The sequence below is a fragment of the Lytechinus pictus genome, chromosome 8 (assembly GCF_037042905.1).
Source record: "Lytechinus pictus isolate F3 Inbred chromosome 8, Lp3.0, whole genome shotgun sequence".
Taxonomy (NCBI): Eukaryota; Metazoa; Echinodermata; class Echinoidea; order Temnopleuroida; family Toxopneustidae; genus Lytechinus; species Lytechinus pictus.
The window spans coordinates 20,875,771-20,897,727 of NC_087252.1; the positions used below are offsets into that span (position 1 = coordinate 20,875,771).

The 21,957-nt window shown below is 36.6% G+C and overlaps 1 protein-coding gene across 1 annotated transcript in view; it reads right to left on the reverse strand.

Moving 5' to 3' along the window:
- Positions 1-610: 610 nt before the first annotated feature.
- The window catches only part of LOC129267037 (collagen alpha-1(I) chain-like), a 40,836-nt gene continuing 19,489 nt past the window's right edge, over positions 611-21,957 (reverse strand). Inside the window, exons 3-10 of the mRNA XM_064104160.1 lie at positions 16,759-16,840; positions 15,228-15,711; positions 12,346-12,506; positions 9,285-9,454; positions 8,622-8,799; positions 7,370-7,591; positions 4,861-4,930; positions 611-4,379 (exon numbers count right to left, since the gene is read on the reverse strand). Of these exons, the coding sequence (XP_063960230.1) occupies positions 3,448-4,379; positions 4,861-4,930; positions 7,370-7,591; positions 8,622-8,799; positions 9,285-9,454; positions 12,346-12,506; positions 15,228-15,711; positions 16,759-16,840 (2,299 nt within the window). The 3' untranslated portion in view covers positions 611-3,447. The remainder of the gene's footprint in view (positions 4,380-4,860; positions 4,931-7,369; positions 7,592-8,621; positions 8,800-9,284; positions 9,455-12,345; positions 12,507-15,227; positions 15,712-16,758; positions 16,841-21,957) is intronic.

Here is a 21,957-nt window from a genome sequence, read left to right on the forward strand (position 1 = left end):
AGAAGTTTTTGCGAAGTTTTATACAACCAACATGATTTTAAGTATATGGGATATGCATATGATTTTGAAGATATTCTCATTTTCTCCCATGATCTACAATAGATCAACCTGTTCAGAGTTGTGTTTTTCCAATGAAAAATATATCTACACACTTTACCTATAAAACCTGTAATAAATCATAATTTGAAACTACAATAATGATTTCAATTTACGAATAGCATGCAAATAAACTACGGTATTTAAAGCTTGGTATATAAATAAAATTAAAACAAATATATATATATATATAACATTGATAATCTCAAAGCATGTTTATATAATATACAGTATACATCAACACTTCCTACTACAGAGATTCTTGATAAAAATAGAAAATTGTACAAGATATTTCATTAGTAGTATACACAGCCAATTAAATGTATATACATAGATAGGTAAATGTACATTTATATTAAAATTTGACCTCTGTTGGTATAAGCACAAGGCTAACATTAGGCCTAAAAAAAATTGGTATGTTGCCCTCATCCGACCGACCGTAAATTGCAAAAAAACAGTCACATGATTTTTGCACGCAAATGCAATGTTCCTGTGAGAAAAAGGTCAGATTTGAATGAAGAATTAGCTCAAATTTGTATTCAATAGCTTAACAAAGCACTTTATAATGCTTTTTGACATGTTTGATGGCATAAATGAATCATCCCTTGCAAGATTTTCTTTGTGCAGCGCAGCAAGCAAAATACTTTTTTTTTTTTTAGAAGAAAAAGAAGGCCGACCGACCAGCTGATTTTGGGCTGATGAAGGCAACGTAACAATTTTTTTATGCCTTACAATAATAAACATCATCCGTTTGGAACAAGATGGGTTGTCCGCTTTATAGAGATTCCGAGGCCATGAAATGTTTTTGAAAATGGTGTGTGCAAGCACTTGCTTCCTAAAAGCACCTAGGCTGTTTCAAGGTTGTTATTAGTATAAAGGTACTTCTACTGCATTTAGGATGCTCTTCAGAAAGTGACCTCTGGGGACCGTTTCATAAAGCTGTTTGAAAGTTAAGAGTGACTTTGAGAAGAACGACTGGTGATCCTTTCTTGTGGTAAATGATAATCACCATTAAATGTTCATTGGTGATTATCAAGTGTGTAAGAAAGGGTCACCAGTCGTTCTTAAAGTTGCTCTTAACTTAAGAACAGCTTCATGAAACACCCACCAGGGAAAAGTTGGCTCTCATTAGGGTTTGGCCATTCAAAGACAACATGGCAGAAATCTTCCATTTCAATTCCAAAAAGATGAGATTTTTACTTTGGTAGACATGATAATAGACTGGTATGTATCATTTATATAGAATGATGACCCTTGGTTGTACAGAATATGGTAAACTGCTTCAATAACGTAGAACATCATTCAGAAATGATAGGATAAAGTAGTTTCGTTATTACTCATTATAATCTACAGAGCATACATAAGTCATGAAAATTTGCTAGCACCCAACAAAGCAATGAATCTTTGACAATTGAAAAAGCGTAAAAATCAGTCCTACGATCGAGTGTTAACAGGGAAGTTCACTCCAACGAAAAACATTACCAGAAAAAAGTATTGGTGAAGGTTTGAGGAAAATCCATCAAAAATGAAGAGAGATATTAGAATTTTCAGTTTTTTATATGTGACGTCATGTACGAGCAGCTGCCCCATTGGGCATGTAATATAAAATGCATAAATTTCAACTTTTTAATGGTTTATGATGACTAAAGATTTGTTTCTTTCAGGAGCAGATGTTAAATAATATGTCTGTTGATAAGCTCTTAATTAAAGCTCTGTGTTTAAAATAGGGCCTTGTTTTCTACAGAAGTTAGATATGTATTATTTGCCTTTAAAATGAAAATTTGTTAATAAACAACTGTTTTGTATAACACTGTTCACATCAACTTTATTCCAATGTCATATCATATTCTTATGAGTTGTCTTTAGAGCTGTAAATATATACATGTATGAATTACTAGTAGCACACGGAAATAATGAATGCTATGTATACCTTTCTGTATGTATCAAATGGCCTAGGAGGGCGACATTCCCCAAGATATTTCAGGGGGAATCTTTCTGAATTGTAATTCACTTATTACCTATTTTATTATATTTCGATATGGTCTTTCACATACATGTTATACTGTGTTTCTAAGATGTCATAAGGTATTTATTATCATCCCCCTTCCTTCTATCAAACACTAAATATGGATACTATCATATACAAAATTGCTTACTTTAATTTTGGATTTTAGATCAACGGCCATTCTCTACAAGCAATTTGCTTTTATTATGGTCCTAGCCATATTTTGTATTATCTATTGCATATGTACACTGTATGATTAGTATATTGATACTTTTATGGTTGAATAAAATGAAATTGAAATTGAAATGCTCACTTCTTTACTTTTTATAAATTTAATATTTATTTGAAATATCTTGATTTTATCAAAGTTTTACAAAATACTAGGTATGAAACTATCAAAAGTGTAAGAAAGCATTGTCATGGTTATTGCCTTTAATATATCAAGAATTTTATCAATGCATTTATTATCAAATGAGAGGCATACAGTCCCATAGACCCTCTAGGGGGCATTTTATCACTTTTCCCTTTATAATGTAGGTTTTGATTGGCTGAGAAAATAGATGTCTGACTGTTACTATGGTAACTGTCAGATAATGACACCTTTTTACAGGTGACAAAGTTCATGACATAGTCCCCTGATACAGACCTATATCTTGGTGGGATGATAATTGCTGCCATGGAAAAAAGATGTGGTCATACACATCTACTTCTTCAAGGAAACTAGATGGAACCATAGAAAGAAATCAATGGTAAAATTCCTTTCAGCCTCCCCCTCTTACAACAATAACACTACAAAATTTAATACTCGGCCTATATTCACTAAACAGGGAGTAATTTTAGTGGTATCGCATCGCAATTTGCTCCACATTTTTGAAAGACTGCTTTGCATTAAGTCTTTTGTATAGCATATTTTTACATAGGACTGTACATTACTTAGTTGAGAGCTTTTCACTGATGACTAAAAATGCTATTCAAATTTGTAAAGCAAAGTTATTCCTTGCTAAACCTCAGCTCAATTTCATAAAACTTGTTATCGATTATTTTTTACAAACTACTGTTATAAACTGCTGAAATCACTACATTAAGATTGGCTGATCATAATAGTATTTGTTATTAATAATAATAACAAGTTTTGGTTGATAGCAAATTTTTCATAGAAATTAAGTATTTGTTTTTTGATCACAAGTTTCATGAAACAGAGTCAAAATCTGCGCAGGTCAACTTCACAAGATGAAGTAAACTTCATCAGTATTGGTTCTGCCCTTAACAGAAGAAATTTTCTGGTTCTCATAATAGATCATTCAAGCGGAAGATTGAAGTCCCGAATTCCTCTAGGTGTAATATGCTTATATCCTTGTCTCTTTTACTGGTAGACTTTCGATCATATGATTGTTATTTGTGTTCTTAGCTTTCACAGTCACAAGATTCGGCCTCACCCGTTCTTCTTTGGAAAGGTGCCGAGTCGGGGGGACCGGTTTCGATTTCTTCCGTGACGATTCCCCCTTGCTCACCGAGTCGTCTCCTTTAGCACCGCTGCCTTCCACCGGTTTGACCGCCTCGTAGCTATGCTGCGGCTGATGATGCCATACGTCGTTCTTTCGCTCATCCTCGTCCCCTTTGCTCTTTCGGTGTCGCGACTTCTTCTTCTTTGCGTTCTCCTCAACCGCCTGGTACGTGTGTTCCCTGCGCACCCAAAGATCGGGGTTCGGCCTATGCTCACTAATATGTACCATCCCCTCGTCGACCGGTGACCTACTGGGAGACGGGAGGTCATCATCATCAATCGACTGATAGTTATTCTCCGCGATTAAAGAGTCATTCACGTAATTCCTGACGTCACTATTCGGCAGGGGCGCATCATCCACGTCGGCATAAATGTCTGAATAGCTATTCATAGCGTGATTGTTCGGCGACGGCGTAGCACCAGTTGAAATATTCCTCGGGACACCATGGTTAGGGGATCGGTGCGACTGCATGACGGCAATCGTCTTACGACCCTTCTCTACTTTCGCGTAGAGAGCGCCGAAATCTTCCCCCTCGGCCGCGTCACTGTTATTTCTCTTGTGATTGTTATTATTGACGTGGTGTGTCTCCGGCTTCCCTTGTTTGTTGGATGTCTTATCCACTTTGGCGTAAAGCTGATCAAAGTCTTTCTGCTCTCCCTTCATCTCTTCGTGATTGCCATTGCTGTTTGAGCTGGCCTCTAGAGGGGGCTTCTCGGTCTGTGTCTTCTCAACGACTGCATACGGCTCAGGGTCATCATCGTAATTGGAAGCACCTAGACAAAAGATGTAATAACAAGTTAAAATGTCGCAACTATTACTTCGTAATAAGAAAATTCCAATAACCTAAGTATAATGTCAATATTTAAAGCAAGTGAATTTTTTCAGTGTAAAAATCTCTGAAAAGAGTCTCTTAGTTACTTCAAAACAAGAATAAAATTGAGATAAATGTTCAATTAAATCAAGCAATATGCATCATTGTGTAGTACAATGTAGGAGGAAAAAAAGGAAATGGCTTGTTTAACATTAACAAGTTTATGATGATTATTTGTTTTGTGTATCATTATACATGAAAGTGCTTTTTCCCTCTCCAAATTAAACAATGTCTAAAAACATTTCTTGTTTTATTGAATGAATGCTAGCATTTAGTCTCAGTTGAAAACAAATTATAACCAAATCCTGTATCCTACATCATCTACAAAGTAAAAATTTGACTGAAGATAACAGAAAGTACTTTAAATCAAACACATCTCTTACCAGGTGGGCGGGGCCTGTTGTCCTCGGTGATTTCTTCATAGACACGCCCCCTTCCCATGCCAGGGAATGTCTGGATGGTTTTAATGAAGGAAAGAAAGAGGGTGTGAAGACAACGACAGAAATGGTTGCCAAGATGATTCAGGGTTAGTCAGAGTGGAAAATACTGGTGGATAATACCGCCTTGCTAACATTTGAGGGAATTGGGAAATAGTTGGGAAATACTATGAAATATACTTCTTGAATATTTCCAGGTACTGTCAATGTGTATTTGAAGCCTATTTTAGCATTTCCCTGTACCGACCGGTACATCTTTAGTACTTCTCAGCATTTACAAATATTTCCCAGTATTTCCCACCTAGGCAGGAAATACCTATCAAATTTTCCTGGAAAACTGCTAACCCTGTTTCATATGATTGCTTATCAATGATTTCAGATCTTCTGGGCCCTGCCTTACAAAGAGTTATGATTGATCCAATCAATCTCAACTGTACGGAAATCCATCCATATCATAATTTCATATCATACTTTCCCTCCTCGCCCCCCCCCCTTCCACTTATACATTCAGATGGTATTGTTGAATATACATGAAATTTGCAATTGTTTTCCGGGTTTGCCACAAAGTCAAGCTAAGCTTATAGTGGAAACCTCTGCAACCTTTTTAAATCTTTGTTATAGAAAATACAACCTTGTTCACATTTTTCATTATTGTTCAATATTTTGTTATGAAGGCTAATATGTATTTTCTTTGCTACTTTGTATAATCTATGAAAAGTTGCAGAAACAATAAATGAAAAGAATGAAATAATTTTTTCTAACAAGAAATTTGCAAATCTCCTTAATAGTAAACAAAGAGAATCACACTGAATCTTCAAGAGAACGATGAATGTATGAATACACATCACATCTAGAAAATATTTTGAACAAATTATCATGTTAGATGTTGACGTTGCTGGCCATCCATAGTTGTGGTGGATCGGATCAATCGCAACTCTTTGTAAGATATGGCCCAGGTGAATTTGAAAAGCCCATGTCAGAAATTGTAAAACCCACTAATATCTTCATGATTTGGGTAAGATTTAAATCGAACCATTTCTACATCTATGATTTTCCAGATGTCAGCAAGAAAACATCATAGGACTATTCAACCATTACACTATACCTGCCATTCAGTGAACAAAATCCCTATGTTGCCAATAAAGGGCAGACTTATGAAATCATTTTTGGCATGAAATTTATGAATGAATGTAAATTTATCAGATGTTTTCTCACATTCCCTGATACCAGTCAGTTTTACTAAATGGGCCTGAAATGATGCCAGAACATTTTAATCCCCATTAATGGTGTATAATACAAATCCTGAAAAGCCTGGTGGGTGTTTCATAAAGCTGTTCGTAAGTGAAGAGCAACTTTAAGAACGACTGGTGAACCTTTCTTCAGCGCTAAATAATCACCAATGAACATATAATGGACAACATCATTTACCACATGAAAGGATCACCAGTCGTTCTTAAAGTCACTCTTAACTTACGAACAGCTTTATGAAACACCCACCTGAAATGGGGGGTTTTCTGGGACTAATATCAGTCAAAAACCTGATGACTGGCATCTTTCACATGGATTGGTCGATAAAAAAAAAAAAAATCAAAAACTATCAAAAAGGGATTTAAAAAAAGGGATCAAGATAAGATATTATCAGATAAGATATTTATTCACCTTTCCTTCTATACATACAACATTATAAATATTGATTTAAATGTTATATTTTGTAAGTTTGTATATTGAACTATCATTGTAAATATAAAAAGATTAAAAGAGGAAATAAATGAATTGAAATTGAATTGAAGAAGGTGATTTCACATTCTGGCAATAAAGATCAAATCAAAACTATTAAAGGGGAATGGAACCTTTGGAATAAATAAGCTTGTGTCGAAAACAGAAAAATCAAAGAAACAGATCAACAAAAGTTTGAGAAAAATCGGACAAACAATAAGAAAGTTATGAGCATTTGAATATTTCAATCACTAATGCTATGGAGATCCTCCCATTGGCAATGCGACAAGGATTTGTGATGTCACAGGTGAACAACTTTCCCTTTGATGGACTCTGGAATACCCCCTAAATGTCTCTTTTTTGCTTTTTCTTATGGTGATACAAACTCTTTATCCATGATTTATTCTTTAAAAATTTGTATTACATGCCCTCCTATAGAAAGAACACATGATCTACTGATGGATGTGATGAAAGAGGCAATTTAAGTGAAATATATACTAAAGTAATGGGGAGAGTTGTTCACAAGTGACATCACACATCTTGGTCGCATTGCCAATATGAGGACCTCCATAGCATCAGTGATAGCAATATTCAAATGCTCATAACCTTCTCATTATTTGTCCGATTTTTCTCAAACTTTCGTTGATCCGTTTCTTTGATTTTTCTGTTATCACACAAGCTATCTTGTTCTAAAGGTTTCATTCTCCTTTAAACTGTCTAAAAGAGATCAAGTTCATACCTGTCTTCCTCTTGGAAGGGGCGGAGGAGAGGTACTGTTCTGCCCCCTTACGCTATTATCATCCACCTGTTCGTAGATGCCATCGAAGTCCTGCTCCCCTGGGCCACCGGGCGGGGCAGCCACGCCCGCAGCCGCCACAGCCCTCAGGGCCTCCTCAGTGAGTTGGGTGTGGTCCTGCTGTTGCCTTGCACGAATGCTCTCCAGGCTTTCTCGAGCACTGACCTAGCATCGCAACAAACAAGGGTTAGGTTAGGGGATGAGAAATACTTAGAAGAGACAATTAAGTGACCGCTTTTACTACATGTTTATCACTTATTATCTGTTGATAAGCTGTACTTTTTCTAATGTAAACTAATAATGTGTATGCTGCTTTTTTATTTTTATTTTTTTCTTCTTAATTTTATTTTCAAATTACCGGTACTTGTATTGTTTATATGTGATTGTTACACAAAATCATGAAAACCCTATAAAAATAAATTAAAATTAAAAATTAAAAAAAGGATTAAGAAGTCTTGAAACACTACACCCATATATTAATAGGTAACATTAATATTTCAATCAGAGAAAGTTGAAATTTTCAATATAATGAATATTCACATGGCTTTCCTGAGCACTAACCTAATGTAGAAACAAATAGGAAATGATTGACTGAATCAAAAATCATTCATGACTCAACACAAAAGAGTAAACATCAATGTTTAATCCCTGATGTTTGGAAATTGAAGTATGTGGAATTTTTTCAGGTATTAGATAATGGTCTAGAAAAAATTCAAATGTGAAATCATTAATAGTCTTAAAAATTTTCATTCAACACAACAAAATGTAACAACAATATTTAAAAGCAAAGAAAGTGGCACTGTTCCAAGCAAATGCATAATGACCAAGCAAACCAAAGAATACACAATAGTTAGGGTATCAATACATCTACTAAACAAACAAAAAAATAATAATACATTTAATAAACATAAGTAAGGCAAATTTATTTCACTGCTCACATGAGCCTAGGGTAAGGAAAGTTGTCGACCAAGTCTGAAATGCCCTAAATTTCTCCATGTCTCAACTATGAATAGTATTGCATTTACAATAAAGAAATATTTGAGAGAATTTCTGAGAAATGATTCTTGAACACTGCACAAATAATATTAAATTTGATAAAAATTCCTCATATACTACAAAAGAAAATCTTTTCAGCAGTGTAGTAATCCAGTCCAAGTCCAGACTTGAGTCCTACAAAAAAGTTTTTTTGTCTTACTTGGGTGTATGGAGGTTCTTTCCGGCCTGGTCCAGCAGCACCAGGAGGACTATTATCAGGACCAGGTCCAGGTCCATCGGGTCCACCCGGACCGCCAGGACCACCTCCAGGATTAGGGCTCCCTCCTCCATCTCCCCTCCCTGATATGGGACTGCTTGGCGAGGACATAGACCCCGCCCTATAAGAAAAAGAATGTACATGTATGATATCATAATTCCTAGAATACAGAGTGGGAAGGTCGTCATTCCATTCTCAATGAAATTATTACCATTGTAATTGCCGCCTTGTAAGGTATATAGAATATCAAGCAAAAGCTTCGCTAATGGAGTTGTAGCAAACAATGATTTCATGAAAAAGTTTTAAAAATCAAGGATAATGTTCACCATATCATCATAGACCTACATGTACATATAAACCTTGTACAGACACACAAATTTGTGAAATGTACAACCCTTAAAACTGATCACACTTGCCAACACAGATATCAATAATAACAGTCTTTCCAATTCCTTCCATCAAACCTATCCCTCCTACCAGATATATTACCAAACTGAACATTCCTACTAATTGGAAGCTCTGCCATGTTATACCAGTGATGAAAGGTGTATGGATTCTACCCCTCCTACCATACCCTTTACCCCCAACAAGCCACGCCCTCCGTACCTCTGTGATACCGGTGACGACGGGTTCTCAGGCGACTCCAGATCATGGGGTTTATGGGGCACCGGTGGTACCTCCTCATCGTCTGGATCTGCGCCCCCTGCAGCACCCTCTGTGTTGGTGCTGGGTTTGACATGGACGTCCTTCACACGAGCGTAGCCGTGCTCCCTCTCCTGGTGGAAAGATATTGATGAAATTTGAATGATATAGTCCATATTCAAATACTTCCTACTGCAAATGTGAAGGTATTAATCTGAAGGATCATGAGGAATCTATCTATATGGGCTTCCAGCAGGGGTGTGAGTGGTCACAAATAAAAAGATCTGAAAAAAGCTGAAGAGTGTTGAAAAAGTCTGAAATAGAAAGAGCTCCCATACTTTTTGTACAGAGGAAGGCCAAAAATAAGCTGAAATTAAGCTGAAAATCAAAACAAAAAAATCTGAAATCAGATAAAAATCTGAACTCTCACACCCCTGGCTTCCAGATCATCATAACAATCATCATCGTTATCAATCAGTCTGGCCTACATACAATGAATATACATTCTCCACACCCTGGGGTATATTTATGCCAGCAGCTTTGTAAGGCAAACACAATCTTGGGCAAAAACAATAACTATTAACAATAACTATTAATAACCACTTTGCTATCACATCCTCATACGTAGGAAGTCATTCATTGTCATCTCTGTTGGATGTTTCACAAAGATTCGAGTCGGACCAAAATAAAATTTAAAATGCCAAATTGCATAATTATGGTAACTAACACAACACCACTGATCAATGGGACTCGCTTTCCAGCATACTAATGGCATTTCGCGTTACAAATAGACTTCATGCGTTGTCGTCATTGTGCCGCCATCTTAACGGCTGAAGTCATTGTCTACATGTACAGCTGGCGCATCTCGGACAACCTTTTTTAATAAAGTGTATTCCTATATGCTCTGAGAGAGGACGCTATGGCCCGTATTCTGAAGTCAGGTTTAACTTAGACCACGGTCTAACTCTGTGCTAAAATTATGGGAGCCAAAATTTCACAAATTCTGTTTATATTGTATATGTCCTACGTTTACTACTTTGTTTCCTTTTGGTTTCATAATGAAGAAAAATACTTTAACATTCCCAGTTAACATTCCTAGACAATTATGAACAATTTGAGTGTCAAATTAGTTAATAAAGTGGATTTGTACTGTTAGGGATTTGTGCCCCAATTGGCTATCCATAGTTAAACCACAACTTAAAACCAGTATTTAATTTAAACCCAAGCTCAGATTACGGGGCTATGAGATTATGTCGTTATATGAATAAGGTCTATCAGGTGCACGATGGGACTTTATGGTCATAATTTAATTCTCTGTGAAAAACTCCCCTGTTCCATACCTTTGTTTCCTTTGTTAAGAGCTATTTTAAGAACGACTGGTGAACATTTCTTACGTGCTGAATCATCACCAATGAACATCTTAGTGTATACCATTTACCACGACAAAGGATCACCAGTCGTTCTTTAAATCGATCTTAACTTATGAACAGCTTTATGAAAAGGCCCCCTGCACAGTAGCATACATGCATGGTTGATTATTGTTGTTGCCAACATGTACAATGTCTACACATTCTCCACTCCCTGGGCAAGATACTCACAATGCCTTGTAAGTACAAAAAACTGTAACCACACTGCTATGACAGGCAATGCCTTCATACCTCCTTATCCTAATAACTGTAGCGTATGGATGATTACTGTTATTGCCAACATACAAAGTCTACACATTCTCAACACCCTGGGCAAGATAATCACAATGCTGGTAAGTACAATTACTGTAACCACACTGCTATGACAGGCAATGCCTTCATACCTTCTTATCCTTAACAGTAGCATATGGATGATTACTGTTATTACCAACATACAATGTCTACACATTCTCCATACCCTTCGCATGATAATCACAATGCTGGTAAGTACAATGACTGCAACCACACTGCTATAACAGGCAATGCCCTCATACCTTCTTATCCATAACTGTAGCGTATGGATTATTACAGTAACTGTTATTGCCAACATACAATGTCTACACATTCTCAACACCCTGGGCAAGATAATCACAATGCTGGTAAGTACAATGACTGCAACCACACTGCTATGACAGGCAATGCCCTCATACCTTCTTATCCTTAACTGTAGCGTATGGATGATTACTGTTATTGCCAACATACAATGTCTACACATTCTCAACACCCTGGGCAAGGTAATCACAATGCTGGTAAGTACAATGACTGTAACCCACTGCTATGACAGGCAATGCCCTCATACCTTCTTATCCTTAACTGTAGCATATGGATGATTACTGTTATTGCCAACATACAATGTCTACACATTCTCAACACCCTGGGCAAGATAATCACAATGCTGGTAAGTACAATGACTGTATAACCACACTGCTATGACAGGCAATGCCTTCATACCTTCTTATCCTAAACTGTAGCGTATGGATGATTATGGTTATTGCCAACATTCAATGTCTACACATTCTCAACACCCTTGGCAAGGTAATCACAATGCCTGGTAAGTACAATGACTGTAACCACACTGCTATGACAGGCAATGCCTTCATACCTTCTTATCCTTAACTGTAGCGTATGGATGATTACGGTTATTGCCAAGATACAATGTCTATACATTCTCTACACCCTAGGCAAGGCAATCACAATGCCTGGTAAGTAAACCACACTGCTATGACAGGCAATGCCTTCATACCTTCTTATCCTTAACTGTACCGTATGGATGATTACTATTATTGCCAAGATACAATGTCTACACATTCTCCACACCCTTCGCATGATAATCACAATGCTGGTAAGTACAATGACTGTAACCATACTGCTATGACAGGCAATGTCCTTGTATAGATAGGAAGCCAACCATCTCTGCTCTATACCTTCTTATCCTGTAAAGTAGCATACATGTATGGGTGATAATTGTTATTGCCAATAACAACGTCTACACATTCTCCACACTGTGGGTAAGTGAAATTACTGTAACCACACTGCTATGACAGGCAATGCCCTCATACCTTCTTATCCTGTACAGTAGCATACGGATGATTATTACTGTTCGCCTGGACATCTTTCACCTTGGCATAGGATCCGTCGTAGTCCGACTCGTCAGCTCCGCCCTCAGCTCCCCCAGAAGGAGCAGCGGCTGTCTCCATGCTAGTGGAGTTCCTACTCGTTTCTGGAGAAAATAAGTAAACATTTGTTCAAAAATCTTTGACGAGTACCAGCATATGTTATATCAAAGTTCTATTACCAATTTGCAAAGATTTTAATCCTTTCAGAGATTTCATAGAAACAGCTTTGAAGTCAGTAAAAATGTGTAAAACTTATCATATCGGTTCGTAGAACAGAAAACACACTGGAATACTATAAACTTCATTTTCTTGTTACAATACAACAAAACAGATTTTTTTATTGTATAATTACATGTATGTTCATACCACCATATCGATTTAACAAAATAATTCCTAACCATTTAACTGAAACAGCTATAAATTGTGCTTCTTCTCTTTTAGTTTAACAGGAAAACAGCTGTATTATGACTGCAGTATTATAGGCATTGCATTAACTTCATATCTTTCCTTAACACACTCATGTGATAAAGATGACCTAAATAGTGAAACTGAATTATTCTTGGCATACAGTGTATATTAAAGATAACAAGATGAATATTGATGCCCTATATAAAATGAAATTCCTGTTTTGGGTAGTCGACACAGCCTATAGTGCTTTGCTTTAATAATGAATTTTTAATGTATAGTGTACATGTCGTGTGTATTGTATAGACTTTATAGGCTATATTACAATGGCAAGTTTTCTTTGATCGTTATTTTTATTTATCATAATTACCCCTATTTGTATGATCTGTTCAGAAAAAAACATTAAAAGCATATAAGGGCAATTCCATAGGTTGGTGGACATGAGCTCAATGTGTCTTTGTACATATAGCCCATCTGAACCGTAACGTGAGTAACCACTTTATCTGCACCCCTTGTAAAAACCATGTGTTCTTTATTTTTTTTATTATATACAAATTTGTCTCCCTAATATACTTCTTTGAAATGGATATAATCAACTTTCATAATAGCCTTGCATGAGGACACTTTTTACTTATGTCCACTTTTCATTTTATGCAGGTCCAAATCATGTAACATGAGTAACCGACACATTTCAAAGATTTGCCAGGAGCATAATGAAATTTCCCAAGTTTTGTTTTTATACAAAGGATAGTCAGACTGCGTACTTTGTTGTGATAAAGAGATGTTTAGTTCAGGACTATCAATAATAATGGAGTTACAGCTCCAAGTATGAGTCAAGGTGTCTCCAAATGTAACGTGAGTAACCGTGGAATAGCCCATAAGCATTTTCCTATTTTGACAACCGTTTGACCGTATGGGGTAAAAAAAAAAAAAATCCCTAAAAAATGCTGGAATTTCACATTTCACATCCTTACTTCCATGAAATATTGTAGTCCCACATGTACATGAAAGATTTCATATACAGTAGATAAATTGAGTGTGACATCAACTAAAAATGATCTTTCAGGGTCAAGAAAGAAGGAAATATACTTCATTTCTTGAAAGTTTCCAACTAAATCAAACAATTTCAAGGAAATGTGGAAAATAAATGGGCTTTTCCTGGAAGAAAATACATGAAATGTGAAATTTTAGCAAATTTGGGGGATGATTTTTTGTTTACCCCTGCAGGTTTAACCCTAACTGCCTGTTTATAAGTAGCGTTTTAGTATTAAGGTCTTACATAATAAACATAATGACTCGGGCCTAATCAAGATACACAGTATTCATTTCGCAACTTCATATTCCTCAACACTATTCAAGTATCCGTGTGAATATTCTATTGGATTTGTATAATTGAGTTGTAAATTTGAATACAAAACAAAACTACATGTACATGTATGTAACCTCAACTAAACTGAAACTAAATTACTGGTATAAGTTCAGCTGGACTGAACAAAATGAAACTGCTCCACTAAAAATCAAACTACTGTACACTCCTTAAAGGGGTACTCTGGGTTAAAAATATGTATTCAGTATCTAAGTAAATAGAGTAAAATTCACTGAGAAAAATGCTGAAAATTTCATCAAAATCAGATAACAAAGTTAATAAATTTTAAAGTTTAACAATATTTTGTGAATATAGTTACATGCACGTCATCATGAATATTCATTAGTTGGGCTGATGATGTCACATCTCCACTTTCCTTTTTCTTATTGTTATTACATGAAATCATAATTGTTTTATTTTTTCATACATGTGTGAATAATGTGTCTCCTTTATAATGAAATAAATTGCAGTAATGAATATAATGCACTAAATCAGTTGTCAATCCAATTTTTTAAGTTCTTGGCAGAAAAAATTTGAATAAACCTAATTTTATATAATACAAAACAAAAGAACAAGTGGGGATATGACATCATCAAGTTGCTCATTGAATATTCATGAAGACATGCCGAGAACTGTTTCACCAGAATAACGCAAATCTTTAAAATGCCATGACTTTGTTATTTCTAGTCCGATTTTGATCGAATTTTCAGTATTTTGTTTGTCTGATTTTTCGTTATCTGTTTAAATCATATTATTCTCAGCCCGGAGCATTCCTTTAAAATCTATCAACATTTTGGATGATATCAATGTGTACTGTTAATTTCGAGACACGTCGCAGTCACTGGGATGTTGCTTTAATTCACCAGTCGTTTTTGAAAGTGTACTGCAACTCCCTTGCTGTTGAGTACTTTACGTGAAACCCCAAATGACATTACTTTTTTCAATTCAACCATGTTGACTCAATCCTCTTTTCATAAAAAAATAAAACGAAACTTTAAACATATACTGATATAGGTAATAATTGGGTGCTCAAATGGTAATCTGAGCATCTTACCCTTGACACTGGCATAATCACCCCCATCTTCTTCCAATGCTCCGATACCCCCTACCGCCCCTCCTCCTCCAACCGCACTCTCCTTCCTTGTAACACTCGCCCCACCCATCGTATCCTCAACACTGTTATATGCAGGATCATCATCCGTCGTCGAGGGCAACTTGCGACTCGCTCCAGCCCCGCCCGCTTCCTTCTTCTTATCATCCTTGATGGTATCGTACGTTCCGTTGTAATCGTTTTCCTCGTTCTCCGGTATACCGGGCACCTTTGAATGCATAGGAGGTAGTTCTGGGAGACGTCGGTCGATGGTGGAAGAACGCTTGATGTTGCTCGGGGAGGGGGAATCGACGATGGGAGAGGGGGCGGCGGCGGCACCCCCGTTGGGAGAGGGAGGGGAGGGCGTGAGACTCAATGATTGGGTGAGGGTCGTGTTGGGGTCACCGTTGGGGGCGCTAGACTTGACCTCCTCGTCACCCTTTGGAGACTAAGAGGAGAAATAGAAGAACAAAATATTGCTCTTTTAAATACGGTACATTAAACACATACATCAATAGTAGAGCATTGATTTGGAAACACATTGTGTATCTTTTTATCAATCCACTATTACCAGACTCTAATACTAACAGTCTCTTATAACCACTCCCAATATAAGCGTGCATTTAATTTATTGAACCGTCATCAATTATGTAGATCAGTTTTAAATATGTTTTTATGTAATATAATTCCTTGTCTAATTCTTACCTCCTTCATTTACACCTATACCTGTACAAAGTCCAATAACGAAAAGATTTTACGACTTTTAGCATTTTATTAAACTCCCTTCCGATTGGCTCCGAAGCTATATTTTTCCCACAAAAATACTTTCCATCAGTGCTGCATGCTTTGGGTATTAAAAATAGAACCCCGTGGGAAAATTTACTTAACTCCATCTGGGAAATGAAATGCTATTTTCAACCTCAAAGTGGGCAATTGAGACCACTTCAATATCAATCATTACATGTATAATAATTAGTTTTGTTACTGCACAGAATGATTATATGTGTACTGCAGTTTATTATTAAAGCACTCATTTTCTTGAATTGAGTTTTGATTTTCTATAGTTGTGTAAATGCTGCATGTGCATGTCCCGGGGGGGGGGGCACTCACATATATTGGTGGTACGGGGACGTGCCGGTTTGATGACCCCCTTTTTCAGACCTAATATTCAGTTCTCTAGATACTACGAATGACAAAGGTTCATACATGTATAACTAGTAGCCGCTTCATGCATGGCGCAAGCACAGCACTAGCATGCAACGTACCTACATGTACAGTGCCGCGATCCCGTTCCGTAGACCCTGTTTTTCACACACCGTGGTGTATATTTAGTTCCCAAGACCCTGTATTCTACGCTTGTAGTCAGTTCCTTAGACCCCCATTTCAGAGTTTTGTGAGTAACACCATGGTCACACCTCCATCAAAAAATAATTTCAGTGCCCCCCCCCCCCCCCATGCATGTATCAACAACCAATGACTCATCAGCCATACTCACCACAATCTCAGCACCATTTTCCTTCTGTGTATCTCTTGTTTTGGATTTGGATTTGGTTTTGGCTTTGGCTGGTGGTTTTTCACTGCAGGAAAAAACAAAAACAAACAATAACCAGAGCTTAATAGACATCCAGTGCAAAAGATAGAACAGGAAGGATGAGTTGGTTAAACATTATGCTCATATCTACATGTACATCAAAGCTAGACGTGAGTAAATTGCAACATGGAATAATTTCATGAGAAAGAATTTAAAGATAAATGCCAGTTGTGGTAACGATCTCAAAATAAGTTCAAACAGAATCAAATAAAATTAACATCCAAGTGTTTGTATATGAATAAAAAATATGTGCTAAAGTGGATCTGGAAGAAAATGTGAAATTGCTGAGAAATCAGCAAAATAAGCACGGAATATTCCATCAAATGTCGGATATTTTTCCGAGCAATAATAATACATTGTCCCACATATGCTTTTCTGTGTTAGTGATCATCAGAATTATCGGTTTTGAGTGAAGATTTCATGATTTCCCAAAGATAAGTTTACTTTAAAGGTCAAGTCCACCCCAGGAAAATACTGACTTGATTAAATAGAGAAGAATCAAACTAGCATAGTGCTGAAAATTTCATCAAAATCGGATGTAAAATAAGAAAGTTATGACATTTTAAAGTTTCGCTTATTTTTCACATCACAGTGATATGCACAACTAGATGAGTCAGTCGATGATGTCCATCACTCACTATTTCTTTTGTTTTTTATTGTTTAAATTATACAATATTTCATTTTTTATAGATTGGACAATAAGGACCAACTTGACTGAATCGTAAGGTATTAAACAATGCTAATTCCGCATGTTCAGGGAGGAATTAATCGTTGTATCACTTGACAATGAGGAGAAAATTAGAATATTTCATATTTCATATAATAAAATACAAAAGAAATAGTGAGTGGATGATGTCATCAGTCTCCTCGTTTGCATATCCACCAGGATGTGCATATAACTGTTTTGTGAAATTAAGCGAAACTTTAAGATGTCATAACTTTCTTATTTTACATCCGATTTTGATGAAATTTTCAGTGTTATGCTTGTTGGATTTTTCTCTTTTTATTCAAATCATCTTTTTGTTGGGGTGGACTTGTCCTTTAAATTAATGAACCAGATCTATATGTAATGATATTTGGACAATTAATCATGATTTTTAGATTTTCTCATGAAATAATTGTTTGCTGCAACTACTCTCTTTTACCTTTAAAATCAAGGTTAAGGGTTAATTGTTATAAAAATTCACGCATGAACTATAAAAAAGTTTATAAAAAGATCAAATCTACACTGAAAAGCCTCGCTGCACACCGAGGATCGTCATAACTATGACTGTATTATTATTATTATTTCACCTGGCAAAAATGCCATGATTTTAAAATATTTTGCTCATTTCTCAGCACTTGAGCATTTCTTACCAATCATTTCATGTACATGTATGTGTTGCCTCATAAAATTATTAAAATGGGCAGAATTTGCATACATGTACATGTACTGTATGCATAGTCTGCAAGCACAGACTCATTTGACACTTTAACCAATACCAGGTCTAGAGTTAAAGACTAGATGCCAAAGGCTCTGTCTGTGCCACAGTACATAGTGAATCTAGTCTCACTTCTTCAGAGTCAGACTCTGCATTAAACACAGGGCGAATTGCGAAAACCAAAGATCTGTGCCTGCAGACTACTGTATGCATATATTAGTGCATGGCTACATGTACATGTAGTCTGCTGTGCAAACCCTTCACTCGACTTAAGGGTCTGAATGTGCAGCCTACTGATGCCTTGTGTACTGAAGGCCCTCTCGCTCAGCAAGTTTTGTATGTGCTAGTCTTTGCGTGGAGACACACTTCCTGATCAAAGTTTCAATCAGGGTCTGCGCCTGCAGACTAGGATACATGCTTGTACTACCGCACTGATAGTGTCCCCCACAAAAAATAAAAATTTAAAAATTACATTTTTTTCTGATCACCCTTCATCAAGTGTGCAAGTGTAGGATACAATACAATGTCAATGCCTTTAGGTGTAGAGTATTCTATTTTTTCTCATCAGACAGGTAATTAGTCAAATCCTTTGATAACCAATTACGGGGTAGGAATTACACCCCATGACTGACGCTCTCACCTGTTGAACCAGGTAGTGGCCTAATTCAATGACTAATCACCTATTGGATATCATAGAATCTCTAGCCATCAGCTGATCCCATCACGCAGGGGGGCGGATCAGCACCCCCTACGTCCCACCATGGGATGTGGATTACGGGTTGCTAGGCAACCGTTCCTATGATGCAGCGGCCTCGCCCGATGAGTTGGGCTGTTGTCATGAATGCGTGGAGATATTGGAGTCATGTACATGTATTGAGGTTGGGGGAGGGGGTTGGGGGTTTAAAGGTGACAAAGAATTGTTCACACATTGTACATGTACTGTATGGACTTGATTTGATGGTAAAAAATTCTCTTTGATGACAACAATTCTGTGAAAGTACAGCCAAGTATGTCTTGAAATAACATGAGATTTATAAAGTAACACATTTTTATTTTGTTTTACACACAGGTCTCGAGAGGTTAAAGCATTGGACTCTTTTTGTGAGTTTGTGAGTTCAAATCCCTCCAACATCCCAACTTAATACAGGCCTGAGAGTATTTTTTTCTTAATTGATAATCCATACTGTATTTTGTTTGAAATAGAATCTAAAATGGAAATACACTCTCCCGGGGGGGGGGGGGGGGGGGTTGGGCAGTCAAATATGTTGCTGTACACATGCATGACACAAAAAACGTGTTTAAAGGGGTGTTTTTTCAGTTTTGGCCGCGGGCCGCGCGTGCACTTGTTAAGGGTATCAAAAACACTGATTTTCAAAGAAAAGGGTGGTTTTGAAAGACTGGTCAATGGTCATTTGCAGGGTCAAATGTATTTAGGGTATGTTTATTTTTCCAAAGCTTTTATTTTCAAGACTAGCCAAACGTGTTTAGGGTATGTTTTTTTGCCCAAGCTTTTCCCTGGGGTCATATTCTGGCAACCACTTGTTTAGGGGCCAAATGTGTAAATAAAGCCCACGAAAAACTTGTTTAGGGGGTTATTTTGCACACAGAGAAAAACTTGTTTAGGGGTGTTTGGAAACAATTTGGTCACGCATGTGTACAGCAATACATTTGACTGCCCCCCCCCCCCCCCCCCCACGGTCCACTCTGTACTTTTTACACCGGCCGGCCAGTCAACACCAGTTTTTGTTGTGAATGCTGTGACATTCTACCATTTTGAACCAATTATCATGATTGAGAGATCACTAAAAAGCTTTATAATCCCGATTGCATGCTGGATTTAATTTTATAGGATCAGCAAATTACCAAAAATGGATACATTTCATTACATGGCCCCTTCATGGATCAAGTAATCCAGGAGTTACTAATCTCGTGGATCATGTTAGTATCATGACTAGCATGAAACGTATTAGCAGCAGCCAGGTACTTGTTAGAAAGTCTCACAAAATGCAATTGATTTTAACTTTGTTCAAGAGGAACAAAAAGCTGGTATAAATAGCTTTCGTGGACCATTACATTGTAAAGCTCCTTGATCCTATAATAATGTACAGGCATAAGTCTTTTTTCATATTGAAAGATGAAGTCCTGATAACTGGATGGATTTCTTTTACGAAAGTGCTGAGAGTGCAATACTTTCTCAATGGTTTCTTGCATGATGCTTTATAAAAATGGTAGTGGTAATTGGTCATGAAGGAAAAGACGAAAATGATCATGATCATGATGATGTTGTTGATCATGATCAAATCATGACCTTCATGATCATGAAATAAGTGATGATCATCAACAATGATGATGATGATGATGGGAATGATGATGATGATGATGGAGATGATGATGATGATGGAATGATGATGATGATGATGATGGAGATGATGATGATGATGATGATAATGATGGTGGGGATGATGATGATGATGATGGAGATGATGATAATGATGATGACGGTGATGATAATAATGATGATGATGATGGGGATGATGATGGTGATGATGATGATGATAATGATGGGGATGATGATGATGATGATAGTGATAATGATGATGACGACAACGACGTCGATGACAACAACGATGGGGATGATGTTGATGATGATGATGATGATAATGATGATAATGATGATGATGACGACAATGACGTCGATGACGACGACGATGGGGATGATGTTGATGATGATAAAGCTGATGATGTTGATGATGATGATGTTGATGATGATGATGATGATGAAGATGATGATGATAATAATGATGATTATAATAATCATGATAGTCTGAAAATGTGGAGCAAAGACAATCATAAACATTACAGAAAAAGAACACTGAATAAATGACCGAGCTATAAAAAATGTGCTTGCATGCTGATTTTAATTAGAACAGCTTTCAGATGATTTGAAACGGCCCCATTTAACTCAAAATAATCTAATACAGCATCGCAGGCATGACTTATCCCTGTGGGAGACCAGCCTATGATAATAAACTCACGTGGTGGGGGCTCCAAACTAAAGTATTATACTGGAGATAGGGAACTGGTATCGCCACAGGCTAAAAAGAATAAGTAATTTTAGATCTTTAGACTAGGAAGTGGTTGAAATCAATACCGAGGCAAATGCTGCTAAAACAGTAGGTGGTGCTACACTTTGCTTTATTTTTTGTTATAATGAAAACATGTTTGAATAAACATAGATCATTGTTCATTAATGATATCAAGACAATCAAGTTATTTCCTTTCCTTTCAATTCCATCCCATATAGCCATTTCACATATCATATTTTTATAAAAGGAATATGAAACCAAAAATCTAATACTACATTATCATTGATAAATACAGGATGATCAAAATGAATACACTTTATACCCCAATCTGATTACCCAGTATGGGAAAGTTACATGTACATGTATACAGGTTCAAAGTTTCTGGATGGAGATCGCCATTTTCGTGGGTTAGTTCAAAATTGTGAAGTCAGCAATGAACTACATCTTTACTATTTACACTGTATGTTTGCCTATTATAGATTAAATTTTACAAGTATCAAATCAAATACACATGTACAGATAAACTCACAAAAAGTATTATTCAAAATTTGTTTAATATAATATATCACACATTTGTATAACAGTTTCACAATACG